Source organism: Manis pentadactyla, chromosome 12 (genome assembly GCF_030020395.1).
Source record: "Manis pentadactyla isolate mManPen7 chromosome 12, mManPen7.hap1, whole genome shotgun sequence".
In the NCBI taxonomy this organism is placed as follows: domain Eukaryota; kingdom Metazoa; phylum Chordata; class Mammalia; order Pholidota; family Manidae; genus Manis; species Manis pentadactyla.
In genome coordinates, this window is record NC_080030.1 from 108,765,005 (window position 1) to 108,789,547 (window position 24,543).

The window sequence follows — 24,543 nt, forward strand, 5'->3', positions numbered from 1 at the left end:
CATTCCTGAGCTGGTGTCAAGGATGAAAATGTGTATCCCCAAATTCATAGGTTGGATCTCAACTCCCAAAGTGGCTACTGGAGAAAGGGCTGTAAGGAGGCAGCTAAGATTAAATGAGGGCGTAAGATGTGGCCCTAATTCGACAGGACTGTGTCCTTGTAATGAGAGGAAGACACAGGAGTGCGTGAGCACAGAGGAACGGCCGGGCGAGCACGCCTGGAGAAGGCGGCCCTCTGCAAGCAGAAACCACCGCTGCGGACACCTGGGACCGCCAGCCTGCACTTCACAGTCCCACGGCTGTGAGAGGATAAAGGTGTGTCGTTGAAGCCCCCCAGTGGGTGTGGTATTCTGTATGGCAGCCTAGGCAGCCTCACGCAAGTGGGGTCCTGAGTTGCTTTCTGGGGTACACTGGTAGGACGAATACCCCTGGCTTGTCTTCCATATTTTTATGCAGATAAAATTCCACTCATGTAAACAGCAAGAGCAGCCACAAAAGGGAAAAATACACCTAAAAGGCAGCCTGAGTTGCAGGCATGGGGCAGGGTGGGGGTGGGCGTGGGCCCGCCTCTGCACCAGTGAGGATGAGCTGGGGATCCACGGAGGCGGATCCCGTCTCCTCCCCTCAGCCCCGCCCGGCCGAGCACCAACAGAGGAGGCTGGGGCAGCACAGGGACCGGCTCCCCCCGAGGCTACTCCAGGACAGCTGTCACAGGTCAGTGGCATTGCGCATCACCGTCCTTGGGCTGGAGTGCCGTGCACAGCTGGGAACAAATAAATGGCAGGGTGAGGAGAGGCTCAGGGGTGGGGTGGGAATGTCTGCTCTCTCTCTTACACTTGGTAATAAAAGAAAAGCTGAAAGCTTAATGACTCCATTTCAAATTCCCAAATTACATGTGACTCTTTCCAGTAGTTTCTGCTATTGCCCAAATTATTTAGTATGCATCCCTTCTCCGCTGAGGTCAGAATACCCAAGATGTAGTCAAATCAGAAATACCAAATTGTCATGCCAGAGACATGACCAAAAGTCCTGCAAAATGACTATTTAGATGCCTAAACCCTTCCTATGACCACGCACACATTTTCCACAGGGCATTTTTGTACAGTCCCATTTATGTGTGGACACGAGTCGTTTCTTTTTCCCTGAGCCGTATTCTGACTCGGCCTGCTTCTTACCTCTTGCCCATCTCCGAGGGAAGGTCAGGGCATGGCTAGAGAGCTCTCACAGCGCTTCTCTATTTCAGCCTGATATTTGCAAGGCCTCTCTTGATGCCCTCACATGTAAGATTAAGAAGCCAGCACCGCGAAGCAGGACGGGGACTGTGTTGGTCAGCCAGGAAGGAGGTTTCAGTTAACCCGCGTGTGACTCCACTCTAGGTCCTGTGCTCCAAAATGCTTTCTATCAATGACCAGCAGTAGTCACATGCTAATACAAGCAGGAGCTTCTATTACCAGAGCGCTGACTAGAAGCCAAGCATGGCTGCAGCCCCCTGCAGTGATTAACCCATCTGATCAGGACAGCGACATGCAAGGTAAGGACTGTCCCTACACTCCCGTGCACAGGGGATGGCTCAGAGAGGGCAAGCGAGGTGCCCAAGGTCACTCAGCTGGCAAGCATAACAGACGAAGGCAGACCCTCCAGTCGCTTCTCCCACTTCAGGAAGACAAAACTGCCACACGTTTCTAATAGCTACCTAAGACTACTGTACAATACTCACAATTTTTGAAGTCATTCAGTGTCATTTTAGGCATACTTAGAAAGATAAAAGAAAGAACGTGCCTTTCAGATGCATTTGCTGGCATTACCTTCACAGGGTCCCAGTAGCCAAATGCACTTATGTACTTGTAGGTGAAGCTGAGCATTTTCTGGGCCAGGTGTGGGTCTACTGGGTAACATTTCTCAAAGATGCTCGCGCGATTCTCCACCAGTGGTTTCAGTCTCGTAGTCAACATATACTGCACAATGTGGATTTTCCGAGCTCCATTAATGAGAATTACTGGGATCAAAAACTTGTCAAATTCCTCCTGATGAAAAAAATCATAAAACCACGTATTTGTAGTGGGAAGACGCCTGGTAGTGTCTGGTGACCGACTACTTCAGCCTGGAGGACAAGCACTTTTCAGCTTCAGGTGGCTGCGCCTTGGCAGCTAAACCCCCCACGTGGCTTCCATGTGGCCCTTGAGTTACTTGTTTTCATACTTGTAAATGGTGCTGACTATAGAGAATTTAGCTCTAGAATATACATTTCCTTTGAAATGTTCAACAGAAACCAAGGCATAAAGCAAATTGTTTTTTTTTCATTCTCATTTAAATTACGAAAAACAGAGCACTTACCTGTATTGCTTGTAAGGTCCTCGTATCTGCTTCGAATCTCTGCCCCAGCTCCCCTCTCAGGCGCCCCAGGGCGCCGGCCTCCTGTTCTTCCTCTTCCTCCTCCTCACTGGCCTCGTCCTCGCCTTTGGGAAACTCGTCTGCAAGGATGTCCTCGATATCTTCTTCCTCTTCTTCAGGCTCTTCCTCGCTGATGTCTTCATCTTCTTTCCCCATCTAAGGAAGAAAACCTTCCGATTTACTACACCTACAAAATATGTAGCAAATGACTGCCAACTAACCACCTGGAACACTGTAATAACCGGATGCTGGCTGGGGTGGCAACATCATCTCACAGAGAAATGTCTTAAATATCTGGCATCCAGAAATCTAAAACCTTTAAGACTGACATCATAGCGATCCCATAAATAAATATAGACAAGATATTAACTATTCTTTACATCTATGGTTGTCAATGTTGTTACATGTTCTTAATGGCCTTCACTGACAATATTTAACGCAACTCTGAGTATAAATTGAGCACTAGCTGTGTTAGCTTGGACAAGATCCATAAAACAGGTAAAACAGGAACCATACATGTACCCCACAGGGTTGCTGGGGGCATTAACTAGTTAACACATGCAGAGCCCTTACTTGGAGAAGTGCTGCCCACGGTAAGCATGCAAATGAGAGTCAGCATGGCCATTACTCTGCCATCAGGCTTTTCTTGTCCCTCTGGAATAGGCGCTGTACTAGGAGCACTGTACTAGGAGCACGCGGCCTGAGCCCCTCAGGAGGTACAGCCCCTCTCAGGACACCAGAGGAGCACACAGGTGGGAACTAAAGACCCTGCCAGGGCACCGGTACCGAGTCAGCGGCGCAGGCTTTATACCCACCGCTGCTGCCCCGCCCTCTGCTCCTGAAGGATTCCCTGTCTCAGTTGGAGCCCTGCCTCGCTCTCCCCCATCGGGGCTCTCACCCTAACCAGAGCTCCAAGCCCTCACTCTGTCTCTTCCTGCAAACTTCTGATTAGCTCACTATTTCCTAATCTTTCTGATTAGACCCTGGCTCCTTTAAAAAGTGCCCGGGGCTGGGGTTTGGACATGCAGGGCCGGTTCGGCGGAGGATGAGGGGACAGGGGCCATTCCCGCTCGGGGCCCAGGCTCTGGTCTCTCCAAAAGGAGCTTGCCTGGGGGGCAGTGTTTCTCAGTTCTGGCTCTTTTTTATTTGACTTTTGAAATCATTGGATTCTCTTACTACTTTTTCATTTTCTTACATTTTAACATTAACCAAAAAAATCCTGAGATGGGATTTTCTAAGGATGGTTGGAAGCAGGTGGGATGAGCCCTCAGCACTAGCCAGGGGCGCCTGAGCGCCAGACCAACTCCACAGACTCTGGCTCTGCGTGCAGCTCCTCCAGCCTGCTGGTTAATTAAAAAATAAATAAACTACATATGTTTAAAAAGGAATTCATTTTTTTGCTATAAAGATAAAGTTATACAGCATTACACAGGGTACAGAGTCCCCTTCACATTCCCATCTCTGTTTCCACTCTCCTACCTGGAAATGATTTTGGTTAACAGTTTGGGTTAGGACCCTTTTAGATGCTTACAGACAGACACACACACACAATGACATTTTATTTTGAACATAGATCATTCTATACTCTATAACTTGCTTTTTAAAAATAAAATCTAGCAATATATTTAAATTTCTTTCTATGACAGAACACACATCTCACTATTTTTATTTTGCCATTCTTGCATTTAACAATTTGTTGTTTTTCTATAGATACTAGTTCAGGAAGTAACAAAGGAGGCAGTATAAGGTCACCACTTTTGACCCTTGTGATATTTCTTTTCTCTTTTCTGTTAGTGATGATGAGAAATCTAGCTAACTTAAATTTCTCCTCTTTTCTTTTTCTGTCTATTCTCCATTTTTAGTTATGTTTTTAAATCTTAATTCTACAGTTGAGTGCCTATAACTTTAAATACTAGACTCAACTCTCTATTTATTATTTTTAGATGTGTGTTTGATTTCCTACAAGAGGATGTCCTTACTATTCCTTTCATGTTTCCCTCTTTTCAGTTCCCAAACTTTTGTCTCTAATGTTATTACATTTCCATTACTGTCTGGTAACTAGTTAAGTATTTAGTGATTCAGGTAGAAATTGACCCTAAAAGTTGAAAGCAAACAGCCTTTGATCCTGAAAATGGAAACCCAATAAAGAGCACCTGCTATATTTTAATTATAGACGCTTATTCACTACAGTCACAGATAGTGGCGGAGGGGGTGAGACCCCGTATCAAGAAACATGTGCCATAAGGAGAATGTTTCAAGTATCAAGGTCAAATATTATTTTTCCTTATTCCAAATCATGAGTTTTAACTTGCCCTTTGTTTGGCTAATACTGTTCTTGTCCCTCTTTTATCCCCATATTTCTGGGCTTTGTTTGGCAGACTGAAGAAGCATTATTTAGCATATTAATTGGTTACTATTTTTCAGGAAGAACATATGAAAGGCTAGTTTTCAAAGATCTTAATTACCTGAAAATGTTTCTACTTAATCCTCACACATTGTAAGTACTTTGGCTAGCTGCAGAATTCTAAGTCGAAAATCATTTTCATTGAGAATTTTGAAGGCATTGTCTTTGTCTTCTGTCAGCCAGGATTGGTGAGCAGTCTGATGCAGATCTTAGCCACATTTTACTCATTTTAGAAAGTTAAGGTCTTCTCTTTATAATTAACAAGCTCAAATTTCACGAGGAGGTGTCTAATGCATCTTTTTATTTATTCTGCTTGGCGTTCATTGAGCCATTTCAGGTCAGTGATCCTCTTCTCTCTGGGAACTTTTCTTTTGATAGTTCTTAGATTATTTCCTCCTACATTTTCCCTCTTTTCACTTTTTTGAAACGTATGTTGATGTCTGAAATGCACGGTGGGTGCTGACCTAACATATTTTTTCTTTTCTTTTATTCCTTATGCTAGGAGATACATATTCTAAAATGCATGGTTTCAGAGATCTGCCTCCAACATGAAGGAACAGATTCATTTAGCCTCTGGCAGATAGTAACATAAACCATAACCACACAGACACACACACACACACACACACACACACACACCCCATATGCATTTTGTCTTTTTCTCTTCTTCATTCAAGGAGCTCTGGAGAGCAGACAGAGGCATATTTTGGATCAGGAAAATTTTGTAGAAACAGCTGGTTTAGAGTGAGTTCCCTGATTCTGTGCATTTGCTCAGAGAGCAGCCCCCACTGGAGTGGTGGTGGTGCAGGGCTACTAAAACTCTGATAGAAAGCTTGCTGCCTTTGCAGCTGAAGCAGCTGGGGAAGGAGGCACAACCAGGGCCCTGGAGAGTGAGGGCAAAGCCCGGAGCTGAGGGAGGCAGAGAAGGGGGCACCAGATTCCGTGTGTAAAGATCGTGCAAGCCTCCGGCTAATCTCTGAGCCACGCACATACAGGCACCTCGCTCACAGCACAAACTGAGCTGACACCCACTGCAGGCAGGGCAGTTTGCAGGTGCAAAAACAAAGGCATCAGCCCTCTTTGGACATATGTAGCAGAAGCCAGAATTCCCAAAACATAACATTCACAATTCCAGGACCGAATCCAAAATTATTCAAAACATGAAAGATCATGAGGTGTGACCCCTTCTTGAGAGGAAAGCTAATAATCAAACACCCAGTCTGGATGCTGGAGTCACTAAACAAGAACTTTAAAGCAGTTATTACAGTCAATGAGGAAAAGGGGAATACCCTCATAATAAATGAAAAGGTAAGAAATCTCAGGAGGGAAATAAAAAATATAAAAACAAACCAACTAGAAATTTTAGAACCAAAAAGTACAATATTTGAAATTTTAAAAAGCTAGATGGGTTTAACAGTAGAATGGAGAGGACAGAGGGAAGAATAAGTGAATTTGATGATGGATGAATAGAAATTATCCAACTTGAAGAACAAAGAACAAAGACTGATATAACTAACAGTTTAAAAAAATTAAAATTAACAGGGTTATATGGAACAATATGAAAGATCTAATCTACGTGCAATTGATTTTCAGAAAGGGAAGACAGAGAGCAAATGGGTTGGAAAAAATATTTGAAGAAATATTGTTCAAAGTTTTCTCAAATGTAGTGAAAGACATAAATTTATAGATTAAAGAAGATTAGTGAACCCCAAACTAGATAAATATGAAGGAAATGACATGTGGGTGTATCATGATCAAACTGCTGAAAAGCAAAGATAATGGTGAATTTCTTGAGAACAGCTAGAGAAAAAACAACACAGATGAACAACTCAGGAGACCACAGGCTTCCCGTCTTATTTTCATCATACAGAGGAATGAATGAAGAGCATCAGAGATGGCAAATATCTGGATAAATGAAGAGGATTTATCTTCCTTTTAATAAAATACATGTGACTGCTTGAAACAAAAATTGCAATTTTTTCCTTGTGGAATTCATAATATATTTGGTTGTAAACACACGACAAGCAGCGCACAGAGGGCGCTGGCAGAGGGGGTGCAGGTGGGCTCACACGGCCACAGGCTTCTGCAGCGTTACGTGGAATGATACTGACCCCAAACACAGCGATTCAAAGGCAACCACTAAAAAATAATGCATAGACGTGTAACTAAAAAGCCAACGGATGATTTAAACGGATTTTAAATATAATCAAATAATCCCAGAGAAGGTTGGAAAAAGGCAAGAGAAACCCAGGGGCAAACAGAAAGCAGATCAGACTCACAGGCTCAGAAACAGGACTAGCTTTGGGGTGAGCTTTAGGGGAGGGCTCCGTCTGGGGGGAAGGCTGGGCCCGGAGAGTGCGGGCGACTGAGGTCAGGGTGCGCGCAGTTGGGCCGAGCCGGGGAGAAATGAAGTGATGGAGGAAGGGAAGCAGAAGACCTGGGCAGCGCGTGGGGGCTCCTCCCCACACGGGTGCGTGTCCTTCACAGAAGATGCCCTGCCACCCCGGGGGGCCAGGCTGCCTTCTAGGGCCGGGTTTCGACACTACTCCAGACCACTTGGTGTTCAGTGCCTTGGGGCCCAGCCCCACCCTGTGCGCCCCATGTGCGCGTCTGCCTTCTGCTCTGGCCCGGGGTGCCCCGTGCACACAGACCTTTGGGTCTCTGCACTCTGCCTCCCCCCAAGAAGGCCGCAGGGGTGGTTGTGGCCTGGCAGTTGGGCCTGGGCAGCGCAGTGCTCCGAGGGTCCCCAGGCTCTGCCCGTTCCGCTCTTTACCTCGAAATAATGTACGTTTTAGTTCCCGCCCGACGGCACAGGCTGTCTAGACTTGAGCCCCACGCGCCCAGCGCGTCTCCTGCCGCGTGAGCTGGAAGCGCGAAAGGCGGAAACGAAAATCCCAAGGAAGCAGAGTGCGGTATTATATGGTGAATTTGTGGCTTTCTTTAAAAATGTTCACTTTTCTGATGACAAAAATAATAAAAAGTCACTGTAAACAGCTATGGAGTAACCAAAAGTATAAAGAAAATAAAAATGATACGTAATCTCACTACTTGCACATAAACACTATTTCTTGCCGGATGTTCTTCAATGCATGTTATTATTTTGCACTGCATATATAAGGCTGCCCTGCTTAAAAAAGGGCGATTTTATTTACTTACCTCTGCTCTTTGGTTTTTCTCACGCTCTGCTATAAGTTCAGCCCTTCTTTTAGAAATCATATCATCCTGTTAAAGAAAGAAACATCGAAATCCTTAACAGATAATGATAAAATTACTTGTTACGTATTAATAGATGTGTTTTCCCAAAGTGGGAATAACAACTGGTGGGAAGGATGGGGAAGTTTCCAGAGAAGCGTGTGATGGCGGCGATCATGTCACCGCGTCCTGGCACCGCGGGGTCTCTTCGTCAGCTGTTTCCCTCCAGAGGGACGGTGCTCAGGGTCAGTCACCCTTCCCCGGAGCTTTAGAACCAAATTTATTACTTTTTAGTTTGTTTTTGGTGGAGAGGTGGATTTTGTACATGGAAAATAGGGAAATACTTGGAGGCACCTTGTAGAAAATGTTTGATAATCTTTCATCATACTATGCAAACACACCAGCCTATCCCAGCAAGGCAGGCGGCGTCCAGCCCTCCACAGGGGAGCCGACCCGTCGGAGGGCTCGGCTCACGGGGCGCCACACGGCCAGGGGGCGTGCAGTGCGCGAACCTCCGCGGCTCTTGGGGGGCCGAGCACTCGGCCGGCCCCAGTGCCACGCGGGACAGGGGTGCCCTGGGACACGCAGCCTCCGTGTGCTGGAGCGAAGGACGGCTGGCTAACCCCGAGAGGAAAAGAATTTGGCGGCTGTGTCTGAACCGTGAAAGAGGAACTTCACAGTTTTAACGCTTCATCTGTAATTTAATGAGAATGAGTTGTGAGCACGCATTAAATAATTTAAGCTGTACTCTTTCAAACTTGGGATTAACTGATTAGCTCTGAAGCACAGAGTTTCTACCTGCCCGATCCCTGCCAAGCGGCTGCTCAGTCTGTGCTTATCTACTGATGAGTAGCTCGCGGCCTTCGATCTTGGTTCTTCGGAATCTCTCATTAATAATGAGATACGTCTCCCTGAACCTTCCTCCCGTGGGCATACCATTTATTTATCTATCTAGCGTTATAAACTGGTAAGATATTTAGAGTCTGCGCTGTGATGATTTGATATATGCACGCATTGTGAAAAGACCCCTCCCATTTAGCTAATTAACACGTCCATCACCTAAGTATCCTGTTTTTGTGTGAGAACATTTAGGTTCCACCCTCAGCAAATTTCAATTATACAACACAGTGTAGCAACTACAGCTGCCCCATATTATGCATTAGACCCTCAGATCGTACTCATCTTACAGCTGAAACTTTGTACGCTTTTATCAACCTCTCCCTATTTCCCCTACCTGCCAGCCCTTGCCAGCCTCTTTCTACTGTGATTCCATGAGCTTGACTTCCATGAAGATCCCACATACAGGTGATACCACGCGGTATTTGGCTGGCTGGCTGACTGATTTCACCTTGCCTAACGCCCTTGAGGTCCATCCATGGTGTTGCCACCGGCAGGGTTTCCTTCTTTCTTGTGGCTTTTTATTCACTCACCACTGACAAGACACTTAGGTGATGCCTGTATCTTGGCAACTGTGAACAATGTGCAAAGAACACAGGGGTGCAGGTATCTCCTTGATACCCTGTTTCGGTTGCCTTTGGATAGATACCCAGAAGTGGGATTACAGGATCATATGGCAGTTCTGTTTTATACTTTTTGAGGAGCCTCCATACTGCTTTCCATAGTGGCTGCACCCATTTATATTCTTGCCAACAGTGCAAAGGGTTCACTTCTCTCCACAGCATTCTCAACACATTCGATGACAGCCATTCTAGCAGGTGTGTAGTGATGTCTCACTGTGGTTATCTGCATCTCCCTGATGATGAGTGATGTGGAGCACCTCTTAATGTACCTATTGCCACTGGTATGTCTTCTTCGGGAAGATGTCTACTCAGTTCATCTGCCCATATTTTAATTGAATTGTTTGCTTTCTTGCTGTTGAGTTGCATGAGTTCTTTATATATTTTGGATACGGACTCCTTCTCAGATATATGATTTCCAAATATTTCCTCCCACTTGGTAGACAGCCTTTTCATTTCGTTGATGGTTTCCTTTGTTGTGCAGAAACTTTTTAGTTTGATATCTTCCCGCTTACTGACTCTTGCTTTTGGTGTCAAATCCAAGAAAATCATTGCCAAGATGAATGTTGAGGAGCTTATGCCCTGTGTTTTCCTCTGTTTTATGGTTTTAGGTCTTATGTACAAGTCTTTAATCCAGTTTGAGTTGACTTTTGCATCTAATATGAGAGAGGTAGGGGCCCAGTTTCATTCTTTTGCATGTAGCTATCTGGTTTCCCCAACACCATTTATTGGAGAGACTGTCCTATCCCACTGTACATCTTTGTTGTGAATTAACTGCTGATATATGTGGGGATATACATATGTCATGTGTGGGATTATTTCTGGACTCTCACTCTGTTTCATCGATCTGTGTGTCTAGTCTGCTATTGAATTAGAAAAGATTCTCTACTGAATTTTTCAGCTCAGTTATTGTTCTTCAGCTCTGTGACACCCGTTTGGTCCTTTCTTGTATTTTCTCTTTGTTGAAACCCTCCCTTTACTCATGCATTGTTCTCCTGACTTTGGTGAGCATCTTCATGACCGTTATTTTGAATTCTTCATCAGGTGAATCACTTACCTCCCCTTTATAGTAAGATCTGGTTCTGAGGTTTTATCTTGTTCTTTTGTTCAGAACATCAGTCTGTTTCTTCATTTTCTTTGAGTCTGTGTTGGTTTCTGCATATTCAGTAAAACTGCATCCTCTCCCTTCTTGACAGAGTGGTCTTGTGTGGGAGAAGCACCTGAGGTCTTGGCTGTCTCTGAAACCTTTGTGTCCTCAGTGGCTCACAGTGTTTGAAGGTGCAGGATGCGTAAGGAGGGTTGCAGCCAGCACAGGCTGACTGGACTTGGCAGTGATGTCGGCAATGCGGGTATTTCCTTGTTCGCCAGGTGTGAGGAGTCACTCAGCTAGTTTCTGGACTTCTTCCAGAGGGAACTGCCTTGTGAAGAGCCGGTGTGTCCCTCGAGGAGGCGGGTTCATTGCCGACTTGGGCCAGAACACAGGGCACCCTACCTGGAGGTGCTGCATTTTGTCCATCCATCAGTTGATGGATATTGGACCGTTTGTACTTTTTGGCTACTATGAATAGTGCTGTTATGAACATTCATATGCAACTTTTTACATGGACCTGTTTTTGTTTCTGTTAGATGCTTAGGAGTGGAATTGCTGGGTGCCCTATGACACTTTTGAGCATTTTATGGAATACTCCCCCAATTGTAGTTTTAGGAAAGTTGTTCTGAGCTAATCTCTAGATCTGTTTCCCTATAGGCTGATACGGCCTTGATAGAGGATGTCGTCATTCCAGGAGCTAGTGAAAGCCACTGAAAAGGGTGATTCCCTGTGTCTCAAGGCCCGCTCTGCCTGTGGGCCCTCCCACTTTGCTCCTGGGTCTGGTAGAGGGACACCCTGGGGCGGCCACTATCTTCAGTTTTATCTGCTTGGAGAGAGAAGCATTAAAGTGTTGATGATCACACAGACCTTAAATAATTCTTAACTTTTTAATTATAAAGTCTTACTGTTGATGAAAAGTGTTTTCATATTGACTATGGTATATAAATCAGGAAACTACATTGTTGTAAACACCGCTTGGTAAACTGAACAGGTAGGTGCTCAGTGAATCTACCTTTTTACTGGATACATACCCTGATTTTTGCCTTCATTTCCTTGATGAGCTTTTTCCTTTCTAATTTCTTCTTTTGTTTCAATTTCCACTTTTCCATTTGCGAAGGAAGGAGGCGATCAGAAATATCTTGATCGTCAACTTGTATAAAAACAGCAGCATCTGGGAAAAATCCATGGTCCCCCAGAAACTGAGCCTCTTCAGGGTATCGTGGGAAACCATCCAATACAAAACCTGTGGAACTAGGTGGAAATTTTATAATTTACTTTAGTTGCTTAAATATTGCAAATATTCACTTAAAATGAAAAAAGTATTGATAAATCTCAACTTTATTTAAGATGTGTAATGAATAAAGAGTTTACATGAAATCTTTTCTTTTAATATTTCTATTTCTGTAAACATGGTGTTTCTTCTCTCAAATATGTTGAATTAGATTAAAATTATAACATTTTATACTTATATTTAAAGTATCAACAAGTTCTCTTTGATTGTAAAAAGTCTTAATATTTGATGAAAAATTAAGAGAAAATCAGCCCTCTGCTTGGCAGGGGTGCCCACACTGCTGCCTGCACTGCCCTTTATGTGCAGGTGGGCCTGGCAGCCGCCTTGGGTGGGGTCTGCCCCTCCATGGTCCTCCTCCTGATGACGCATCCCCCATGGGACGGTTCATACCTGACTCCCCAAGTCCCCTTGTGACCAATGACAATTATTAACATATATATCCTATTATGTGTAAGGTGATCACACTCAAGTAGGATTATCAAACTTGCCCAAGCAGGATGACATGTTAAGGAGCATGAAAATAGCTAGAATGTTAATGTTTTCCTTAACAAGTCCTTATAAAATAATCAGGCTTTGTTTAACTTTATTTAGTGTCTCCTTCTGAATAAGAGTTTATCCTGTTATCTATAATTTTAAGTATTTGTATTTAATACAAATTTGTTTTGAATATTTATATTTAAATATGTTTCTTCTTAATATGAACAAGAATTTCATGAAAAGTTGACAGTTTCAGCCCTTAACTGGCATTTAAAATGTTTCCTAGCCTACTAAGCGGTACATTTCCTTAACTGGCCATAAGGTATGTGTCCTTTTCTTTCGAGATGCTTTCAGCCTAGTCTCTTCTGTGGGAAACAGTTCCATTCCCGCGTCTCAGCTGTCACCCCTCTGTCAATTACTTCTAAGCCTTTGCTTCTCTACTAGCAACTCTTCTGAGTTTCAATTCAGAATTTTAAAAAGCTGCTTAGTCTCTCCATCGGAGTGCCCTTCAGGAATCGTAGACATTGTACCTTCAAAAACCCCGCTTGCCGCCACCCCTCCCACTGCTCTTCCTCCGACTCACTAGCACTCGGGGGCCAGGCTTTGGAGACCACCCGGACTGTTCCCTCAATTCCTGCTTGCCTCGCAACGTGCTAGCCACGTCCCGGCATGCCCTCTTCTGTACCCACATTTCCGTGGCTGTGCCTTGCTCAGGCCCTTATTATCTCTCTCCAGGACTAATGCAATAGCCTTTTTAAAATGTGCTGATTTTTTTCCTGATTATGAAAACAGCAAAAATATAGAAAAATTGGAAAATAGAGAAAAAGTATGAAGAAAGGCAAAATACCCATGATCTCATATCCCAGAGGTTATGCTATTTTGTTCTGTGTTTTTTCCCAGTTTGTTCATGTGCCCATCTCTTTACCATATTATAAATAGCTTTGTAGCTTCTTTTTGAACTTAACACTAAATAAAACATTTCTTAAGTTCTAACAAATTCTTCATTATCATGCTTAATGGTTGCATAATATTCAGCTATTTTATTTAGGCTTTTACAATATAGGTTTTAATTTTTCCATCCATATGCTTTTTTTTAACGTATGGTATAAGATCGGTAGCTAAATTAATGAAGAACAATCCATGACTATGTTGCTACCTGCCTAAAGGTTACCTGCGCAGGTAACCTGCCTAAGGTTACTACAATTTTTTATCTAATTTAGGAAATAGGAAATTAGAATTAAAATTAATGACTTATAATCTAATTGCCCTGACTCATTTAGGTCAACGACTGTGCACAAGGGAGGCCCCAGAGGAGTGTGGAACTGGCCAGTTATTTCGACTTTATATGACAGTTTCCTTATCTCCAAAATTAGACAAAGAAGTTTCTACCCCATAGGGTAGTTGTAAGGATGAAGTGAATTAATATGAATAAAACATGATAGGGCAGAACCTGCACTGAGTAGGTCCCACATAAGCATTTGCCCCTTCACTTTCTGCTGTGGGCACCAAGGCAGGAGGTTCTGGTTTGGAAATCAATGCGATGATTTAAACTGGCGATCTGCAGATTCTTAAATTCATCCTGTCTGGGGTCAGGTTTTTCCTGGCTTTTGCTAAGGGGATAACACCCTGCACAGCTATGAAGCGGTGTTTATTGTAATTCTACAATCAAAAGGCTACAAGGCAGGTTTACACATTAGAAGCGTACATGGGGTTAGGCCAGGGGCTCTCAACCACGACTACACATCAGAATCAGCGGGGTCCCTCAGAAGTGCCAATGTCTGTGTCCCAACCTCACCCCCCTAAAGAGTTTGATTCAGCCGTGGGGGTGGGGCCCCTGACATCACTTTTTAAAATCCCCCAGATGTTTCTAATGTGTACAATCACTAGTTTACATGACAGAAAAGGAGAAAATTCAAGTTGGATTACATTTTAAACTTTTAAGAATAAATCAAATAGAAGTCAGTAAATGAATAATCCTATACAAATTAAGATACCGTATTGGCTCCTTAAACCACCACTCAGAAAGAATTGCACCAAGGATTTCAGGAGGCAGTGGCTCATTTTCCATTAGACTCGTTTTGATGGCATCTTCTTCTTCTGTAAGATGTACTTCTTCAGGCTAAAAACAAAAAACCAGAGAACAAAAACTTTAAAACTCTGTATCAGTAAGTAACACTATATTATACAGTTGATTAGGATGAGACCTGTTTTTCTCAGGTCATTTTTGTACTGTTGCCAGAAACACTTTAAAATTTGAGCCCTTTAAAAAAAAGCATAACTAATATGGTTTCAAGGTTAACCCACATCTCTCACAGCAGCGGAGTGGCTGAGGACCAGCGTGACTGGCGTTCAGCCATGGCTTCAGGGTCTGTCTCATTGCTTTTTGCTAAAACCTTGTTCCCTCTGTCTCACACACCTGTGAGGCTGAACTGGTTTTTGTCATTTATCTTATCGTTATTTAACCTAGATCCTGATTAAAAATGGGCCAGCCAGGCAGTCATCTGGAATATACTCCATAACTGGATTCATTTACGGGGAATCGTTTGAGAAGAAAAGGGTCTGCCTATATCAGAAATGGTTAAAAAGTGAGCTCAAATTAAGAGCTTTCTCTTTATAACCCCACACAGAAACTATGAGAGATACATGAAAACTTTCTTATGAGCTGTCATGAGAAATTAGTATTTTGAGATCTCCACTGGTGCTGGGCTGATGTTTCTGACATTTGACAGAAGACAGAATACAATAGTGGAGAACCTTCTAGTCTAGGTCAGACTTAGCAAATCACATCGGCCCAAAGAAATGCTGTGCCTCGTCTTGCTGGGGAAAGCTGTCTGGTTTTACTGGGCTTGTGGAAAACTGAGCATGCCCATTGCAGGTGAGCAGCAACCTGCGTTGGGGCGGCTTTTAAATGACTTCGATGGGCTGCTTTTTCCCTCCTTCTTAGAAACTTTATGACTTTTATGCTGCTTATACTCTACTTCCCCAAACTAGTCAATTCAAGTAAGTACAGTGATCTCAGAGTATCAGTATCACTACCGGCTTCCTGGCGTTTTCTCCCCCGAGGGTGACGTCGGCCTGGATGGCAAGCTCCTCGAGCTCCTGCCTGGAAAGCTGCTCTTCCTCAGACTCTTCCTCAAATTCAGGCCCAATTTTCTTTTCAGTTTTGAGCATTAGTTTTTCTTGAAGAAATTCCTCAAACTGAATGTGGAAAATGCCCCATGTCTTTGCCAGCTGCCGTCCACAGACGGTTTTACCGGAGCCACGGGGGCCCAGGAGGCAGATTCTCAGCGGGGGAGCCTGCCACGGGGGGAGAAGGGGGGAGGGAGGTGCTGGGTGACTTGGAGGGTACGAAGCTACTCCCCGCCCTCCTTAGATGGGGTCACCACCCCACACCCAAGAACATTTCGGCATTTTGACGTCATAGCAAGGCTCACCGCGTTGGCAACGGGCCCCAGGGAACGTCAGCAAGCACTCGCCATCTGGCTGTCTTGTGCCAACATGCATTAGATAAAATTAGTTTTGTTTCCTTAAAAAACTTTTTAAATTTAAAAAGAATGAAAGATGCATTCCTAACATGATTTAAAAGAAAACCTCTCTGCCAACTAAAAAGCCCATTAGTCCCAGGGCCCTGGGGGCTCCTTCACCGACTCCCGTAACCATCACTCAGAGCCGAGGGGACCTGCAGCCAGAGCACCCGCGGAGACCCAGTTGTTGGCATCGCCTGCTGGGTGCTCACACGGGGGAACAATGGTGGGAGTCAGGTGAAGCAGGAGCCAAGCCTTGTGTGAATGGGGGAAATGACTATGAAGTGGGCAGGTGACAGAGGAGGAGGGGGCATGGTGACACATGGAGAGAGTGAGCCTCAGAGGGTCAGCAGTCGTGGGCTGAGGGCACCAGAGGGAAGCAAGAGCACTGCCTCAGCGCCTTCTGGACTCATGAGGGAAGTGTTCAGAGATGCACCTAAAGGAGAAGCTATACCGCAGAAATACACAAGAAAGAGGAGGCAGGTAACTCAGGGAATAAGGGAAAAAAAATTTTTAAAGCAATTTAAGAGGTTTAAGAAGACCACTAAAGATGAGGATATTTGAAAAAAACAACTATTAGAGAAAAGAAAGAGCTTTTAGAGATTAAAAATACAATTGCTGGAAAAGTTCAATGATACGTGGAATTACAGGATTCCCTAGCATGAAAAACATCTGATTAAACATGCACTGTGTGTCTGCTGCAGTGAATAAAAAGGATACCGGGCAATTTTAAGAACACAAAAAAGTGAGAAGAAGCTCTAAGAGTTTTCAGATATTAGAAAATAAAGCTTACCTACAAAGAAATTAAAATCAGCCTAGTGACCCTGGAAGCTCCACACAATAAAGCGGTATCTTTAATATTCTGAAAGGGAATGATTTCCAACCTAGGATTCTATGTTCGTATAAATTATCAAACATGAGGACCAAATAATGGCATTTTCAAAACAAGGGTCTGACAAGCCCACAAAAGCAAGAGGAAGATGTGACGTAAATATCTGCTGGTTTTACCACCCGGCATTTATTCACTCTTGTCGACCACATCTGGACCCCCGGTTGGGAGCCCACCCTCCACTCGGGTTCTGTGCTTCCCGGGGAACTGATTCTATCATTAGTTCAAGAACTGGGCACGTGATAAGACTGAAGTCGATCGGTGCATCACTTGAGAAAGATCAAGGATGCAAAATGGAAAGGTGCGTGATGAAGACAGGACGTTACGGCATTACGAGCCGTGGGCTCACACCGTACTTCTGGGCCACACTGCAAACCCCTCAGGGATGAATCGCTGTGGCGACCTCACTCATGCACAGGTTAAACCTCTGGTGGCCCGAGCTGTCTGGGATCCAGAGGCTGTAAGGCAGCCCGGTGGGCGGGAAAGGTTCTGGCAGAGTCAGTGCACTGGGCGCTTTGCAGGAAAACCGTGGCATCACCACCCAGATCGCAGGCTCTGATCCACATGGTTTGTGTAAAATAAGGCCAGGATCACAAGCAGCAAAACAGGCTAAGAGGGGACAAAGCAAAAGGCAGGAGGCCATGGCCTGTGAGGGGCCCCGGCACGAGCAGGGCTGGGCATCACAGCCCTCTGCACACCTCGTGGGCACCACAGAAGAACTGAGGCTTGTGGGAATGGCCCTGTGATCCAGAATTTAAACTGTGCACTCTATGTTCTGCTTAAGAGGTCATGGGTGCTACCGACAACATACTGTGAATCATAAATTTTGATCTTGTAATCCCATTCCAGGGCACTGTCATGCTAATAAAATAATCCAGGAGAAACCAAGAATGATATGCCCAAAGATTCCCTAAATACTATTACTTCGTGTCCACAATGACAAAATCAAACTACGAAAAAGACTGAAAAAAATGTCTAACAAAAAATCAGATGTTAAAATCATATGTCAAAATAATTAAGCATTATAAGACTTATGTACAAGTAGATCAGCTTTCACTGATACAAAGTTGAGTGAAAAAGCAGGTTATAAAACACTACATACACTAGAAAGAAGAGACAGACCCACGTGGAAGAGGACGAGCAAGTGAAACAAACGGGAAGACTTTCCTACCGTCGGCTTAGCTATGTGTGTGCTTTATTTTTAAAAATGAAGGAAATATTACTGCAACATATTCTTTAATTATTGTGGTAAAATACATGACACATAAAATTTTACATTTTAACTATTTTAAGTTTATAATTCAGTGACTTTAAGAATGTTCACAATGTTGTGCGACCATCACCTCTCTCTCTCTCCACAGCCTTTTTATCATCCCAAACTGAGACTCTATCCACCAAACACTGACTCCATTTTCCCCTTCCTGCAGCCCCTGGCAGCCACTATTCTATTTTCTGTCGCTATGAAATTGCCATTGTATGAGTGGAATTATACAGTATTTGTTCTTTTGTGTCTGGATTCAATAAATATCCTTAAAGAAGGTAGGAAACTATTCTAATGATGATGAACAAGTGAGAATAAAAAATGTTCCCACGAATTTAGGAGAAGACAGATGGTTCTAAAACCATATCACAAGAGTCTTGCAATTTGTTGAATGAGCGCAGCCGTTGCTCCTAAAAGTCAGCAAGCGGGTCAGGCCTGGGTGTGCCCGTGACATGCCTGCGTGTGAGGGGGGCCGCGGCAGCCTCCCCCAAGTGACCGCACCTCTACAGTCACCCACTGAAAGGCCGCCGACCCGAGGCCCCCAGGCCTGTCTCAGGGCCAGCAGGCTTCTCTGCTCCCAGAGACCAGCCAGCACAGCTGGCCTGTAACGCAGTAACCAGTAAACTCAGCCGTGCCTTTTACTTCTGCTAAAAGACAGACATTCAGTATTGGTTTGACACAAGGCATTACTACAGAAACAGATCTTTTCCCTGTATTGTTCTATCAGACTGGGGAGCTCACTGTCACACAAACCGAGGAAGGTCGGTAGGAGGCCCTGAGGATTGCTCAGGGGCAGCCTGCAGGACAGGGACTCCGCTGTCACCTTGAGTGGTTCTTTGTGAGCCACATACTCCTCAGGACGCTCCAAAAACTTCTCTTTAGCCTCAGGACTTGAAAAGTAGTAGATCTTTTCTCGATATTTAGCTGCCTCTTCTGGGTTGCCTGGTTGTAGGACAAAGTTTTCTTTGAGAACCACTGGACAGAAGTGTTTTGTATCTCCCAAGTGCCTCCTCTTCTCCTTAATTCTTTCTTCATTCTAGAAATATTATTCAAAGTTTAGAGAACAGTATTAAGTATTTTGGTGCAATACAAAAGGGAATTAGAAAAGTATCCATCTTGAATAATATTTAACCCATAACAATATCTCCTTAACACAGTCCACAAAAGGCCAGTTCTTACACTATTTTAAGTAATTAAAAAATCAGTTTCTCATATCCCTCTAAGTTCACATCCCAAGCTTCTTTATTTCCATAAAGAAGATGAAGCAACATTGAGAAAGAAGCGTCCTGAGCCTTGTACAGACACAGGTGTATGAAAAACACCAGGATGTGCTGAGCAGGGTCACTGTGATGTCAATTTCTAAGATAAAATTATTCCCCAAAACTGAAAGCTGAGTCAGGGTCACAACATTTTACTCATTGAAAATGAAATGGGAGATACCTCAGGATTTGCTTTATTTCCTACAAAGTGGATACATAATCAAATAATAATTTGGAAATATTTCACTTGGTTCAATTGGAAATGTATAAAATATTTTCATTTGTGATTTAATAAAGACTATATGTGTATAGTCCTTTAAGGATTCTTACAACTTACTTAAAGGAGTGGAAGTACATTTAAAACCAATTTTTTATGTTATGAAATACATGCAATTTGTAAAAATATTCAAAACCCATTATAATGCACAGGGTAAAAATCCCTCTTTTTCCTTGCACTACTATATTAATACTTGTAATTTTATGTATATTCTTCCAGATCCTTTATTCTAAGTATATCCTACCAATATACATGCAAAAATAGAAATCTACTTAGGCACAAATACGACATTTAAAAAAATACTAATGGAATAATATTTTACATGCTTATTCTACAAGCCTCTTATTTTTCCCAAAAGAAGATAAAATAAACGACTTCTTTGTAAAGATGCAAAGATGAGACTAACCCTTGCTCAGTTTTTGTATCAGAGTTTGGCAAGCTTCAAAATGATCTGGAAAGTATTGGTATTTTTCTATGATGTAGAAGAGTTTAAACAACCTAAGAACTATCTAATTCACAAAGGTATATTGGAATTGACCAATAATTCCCCTCTATCAGTTCTGTTTGTACAGTTTTTAACTTTTTTCCTAAGCAAATTTTAGTAATTAATGTTCTGAAAATCCTTTATTAGAATAAAGTCCCTGTAACGTAAAACAAGCCCGTTTCTACCCATTTCTGCTTCAAGTGTTATTTGCTGCTTCTTTTAGTGTAATTCAACTTGCCAGAAGTTTGTCTATTTTATTGCTCTGGCCAGTGAGCCAACTTTTCATTTCTTGAACTAGGCTACTGCCTTTACCAGCCTGCCTGCCGCATCGCCTCACTTTTGGCCTTCGATCTCCTTCCTCTCCTCTCTTTTGGCTTATTTTGCTGCACCTTCTTCCAGGTCCTTGAATGCTTGATTAATGTTTCCCCATCTTTCTTGTAATTCATGCACTTAAAGTAGGGTTGCCAGACTTGGGAAATAAAAATGCAGGTGCTCAGTTATATTTGAATTTCAGATAAAAAAATTTTTTTAGTGTAAGTATATACCATACACAAAAACATTTTCTTTTATCTAAAATTCAAGTATTATATTGGGTACTAATTTTTTAAATCTAGCAACTCTTAATTTCTACTTCTGCCATATCACAAAGCATTTATATGTGATTTTTTACTTACCATTCATTTAAAAATAATCTGTAGTTTCATTTTTTTTTTTTTGAGAGGGCATCTCTCATATTTATTGATCAAATGGTTGTTAACAACAATAAAATTCTGTATAGGGGACTCAATGCACAATCATTAATCAACCCCATGCCTAATTCTCCACAGTCTCCAATCTTCTGAAGCATAACGAACAAGTTCTTACATGGTGAACAAGTTTTTACATAGTGAATAAGTTCTTACATGGTGAACAGTACAAGGGCAGCCATCACAGAAACCTTCGGTTTTGCTCATGCATTATGAACTATAAACAATCAGGTCAAATATGAATATTCGTTTGATTTTTATACTTGATTTATATGTGGATCCCACATTTCTCCCTTATTATTATTATTATTATTTATTTATTTATTTTTTAATAAAATGCTGAAGTGGTAGGTAGATCCAAGATAAAGGTAGAAAACATAGTTTAGTGCTGTAAGAGGGCAAATGTAGATGATCAGGTGTGTGCCTGTAGACTATGTGTTAATCCAAGCTAGACAAGGGCAACAAAACATCCACGGATGCAGAAGATTTCTCTCAAAACAGGGGGGGTGGGGTTCTAAGCCTCACCTCTGTTGATCCCCAATTTCTCACCTGATGGCCCCCCTGCGACTGTGCCTGTCTTAGGTTGTTCCTCCCTTGAGGAATCTTACCCGTCTCTGGCTAACCAGTCATCTTCCAGGGCCATACAGGGAAATGTAAATGTAGTTTCATTTTGATTTCTTATTTAACTCACGGCATTTGGAAAGAAAATGTACGCATGTATTTTTTAAACCTCAAGGGTTTATAACTGGGGGAGGGAGAGTGCTGTAATTTTTGTTCTGTTGCGCTGCAATCAGAGAATGTGGTCTGTAAGATTTCTACTTCTTGTAATTCACTGCGATTTCTTTGTGAACCTCGACATGACCATTCAGGAGACTGTGTGGGTGGGCACAGAGGCTCTGGCTACTAGAGCCAGCTTATGCAGGGTGTTTCCCAAATCTTCACGACCCTACTTATCATTTGCCTACAGGAGCTGTCAATTTCCGAGAGGCGTGTCAAAGGAATCCACCAAGATGTCCTGTAGTGGCATCATATTCTCTGCATTTCCAAGATTTTGCTTCATAATATTTGATGTTATTTTGTACATAAGGATTTGTAACCTACATTCTTTACTCCATTTTTTAGGATTGACAAAGACTCTCTCCTTGACCAAATTCTAGTCAAGCTCCTCTGAGCCCTCTTCTCAACCAGGCCTCAACCTTGGCCTGGAAGGACGTGACCACTAACTAATGAATAGCTAAAGAAAACATGGTATATACACAATGGAATACTGTTTGGCTATAAAAAACATCCTGCCATTTGTGACAACATGGTGGACCATGAGGGCATTATGCTCAGTGAAATAAGCCAAAGAAAGAAATTGCTGTAAGACTCATTTATAAGTGAAACCTAAAAAGCAGAATCACAGAAACAGAGACTAGAATGGTGGTTCCTAGGGCCTGAGGGGTGGAGGGAAAAGGGGAAATGTTGGTCAAAGGTACAGACTTCCAGTTATAAGGCAAGCAAGTCCTGGGGACCTAACGAACAGCAAGGTGACCGTAGCTGACAGCACTGTGTCACGTGTTCAAAGTGGTAAGAGAGTAGATCTTAAATGCTCTCACCACACACACACACAAACTGTAGTTACATGAGGTGTGGCTGTGTTGACTAGCCTTATTGTGGCGATCATCTCATGATGCACGCACACATCCGATCATCGTGCTGTGCACCTTAAACTCACACCATGTTATAAGTCAAGTACATCTTGACAAAGCTGGGAAAACTTTTATGAAGATGTGGACAAACACTAGCACAGTCTCCGACAGCTCCAGGCCCCACCCCGGGATGAGCCGCTCCACCTGGAAGGGTCGGCCTCAGAGAATCCACGGCTGCCGGACCGCTTCACTGCGGGCCCAGCCACCGCCTGACCGCAGGGCCCGCGTGTCCCCGTCCCCTCATTCCGACAGCTGAGCCGGCCTGACCGCACTCTCACTGACCAACCTCTGGTACATTTCCATTTCCTTGAATCCACGAGGCCCCTGCTTGTCCCCTCCTTACCCCCCACTCTCCCTTCAACATTTCCGCTCACCTCTGTCCACACGGGAGGTCAGTTCACACTGAATCTCTTCCCTGCTGCTGACTGACATCCATCCTCACCACTTTAGTGCCATCTCTGACAGAACAAGCTGTCTTTTTGTTTGAATGTATTTCTGCTTTGCTGCTGCTTCTACTGACACTCAGGATGCTGTTCCTCCTTCCCCCTCCTCCCTTCCCCCCTCTTCCCGTCTCTAATCCCTATAACCATTTTCCATGGAAAAAAAGTTAATTTCCTTTTTCCTTTCTCATAGGTGTGATATACGGTCTAAGTAGCCCTGGCATCTCAGGGGTCCGGTGGAGCCGGATGGAGGCAGGGTGCTGAAAATGTTCATTTATAAAATTGAGGGTGCCTGCTTCTTTTCTTGGGGTCTGGAAGTGCTGGCTACGCTCAGGCTATGTGCACTGGCGGTGACGGCACCGAGGTGAAGGGACAGTGATAAGAGGCTCCTACCTCCTCCTCTTCCAGCTCCTCATCAATTTCAGCTTCGGCCTGGAAGTCTTCTGTTTCTTCATCATAATCTTGGATACCCAACTCCCATGCCGCATACTGGAAAGGTTCTGTAAAAAAAGGAGAAACATTTGGGAAGATAATTTTAGTGTAAAAGGATACCAGCATATCACAGTAGTCAAAGATACGGAAACGCCATTGTAGTGACTGATCCCTTAGTTCAGACGCAGACAGGCCGTCACACATTCGTAAAGTGACCGCGGCCAGGCGGGCGGGCGCTGTCTGTACCCGGGCTGCCCTGATGGGTGGGTGCCTGGGCTGGGAGCTGCTAAATACTTTAGATTCCGTCCCAGGGTGCACCGAACGGTTCACGTCAGGAGCCATCACAAGGGCTTCAGACTTGCGAAGCGCTTCTGATGACACCGGCTGCCCTTGACAGTGAGCGCGAGCTGGGCCCTTACTGTCCAGTGCCTCGGCTGCTTTTTGAAGTAGCTCCTCTGGTGTTTTGCCAGCAATTTCCAAGTTTAAGACTTGTATGGAAGAGTCGTTGACTGTCACTTCCAGTGTTTTCCAGAGGTTATTGAAAGAGTTAATCTGGTCTTTAACTGGCTGCATTTCGGGAACTTCAGGGTAAGCATCTTCCGGAAACTCAGGCAGTACGACTTTTGAATAAAGGTTAAAGGAAAGAAGAGAGAGGCTTCAAACATGGCATCTTTAGCCATATTGCCAAAACAATTCATATTTTATAATGTTTTAACAACATTTGAAAGAAATAAACTCAAGTGTTGTAAGCAAAAAATACATTCACAAATTCATATTTTAATAATGCTTTGTTCCTTATATTGGTCGCAGATGAATCATTATCTATTAATAGAATCTAAATTGTTTGGATAATTAACGTGAATTTCACAAAGCAACTTTATTAATAAAATGCATACAATAAGATCTGATAAAAAAGTGTTATAAGCTGATTAGATACACTTTTTTCATTGTTGTTATCATTAATCTACAATTACATGAAGAACATTATGTTTACTAGGCTCCCCCCTTCACCAAGTCCCCCCCCACACCCCATTACAGTCACTGTCCATCAGCGTAGTGAGATGCTACAGAATAGATACACTTTTAATGTAATAAGCTAAATGAATATAACACACATCAACTGTCATGCAATATAGAAAGAGGTAGAAAGTATGTACTAGGCCTAAAAATAAGGGGTTGG

The 24,543-nt window shown here is 43.4% G+C and overlaps 1 protein-coding gene across 1 annotated transcript in view; it reads right to left on the minus strand.

Annotated features, from left to right (window-relative positions):
- Positions 1–24,543, minus strand: part of AK9 (adenylate kinase 9) — a 94,174-nt gene that overhangs the window by 16,230 nt on the left and 53,401 nt on the right. The window contains exons 22-30 of the mRNA XM_057489483.1: positions 23,783–23,983; positions 23,325–23,431; positions 18,858–19,070; positions 15,397–15,657; positions 14,355–14,479; positions 11,624–11,843; positions 7,950–8,015; positions 2,333–2,545; positions 1,804–2,022 (exon numbers count right to left, since the gene is read on the minus strand). Of these exons, the coding sequence (XP_057345466.1) occupies positions 1,804–2,022; positions 2,333–2,545; positions 7,950–8,015; positions 11,624–11,843; positions 14,355–14,479; positions 15,397–15,657; positions 18,858–19,070; positions 23,325–23,431; positions 23,783–23,983 (1,625 nt within the window). The remainder of the gene's footprint in view (positions 1–1,803; positions 2,023–2,332; positions 2,546–7,949; positions 8,016–11,623; positions 11,844–14,354; positions 14,480–15,396; positions 15,658–18,857; positions 19,071–23,324; positions 23,432–23,782; positions 23,984–24,543) is intronic.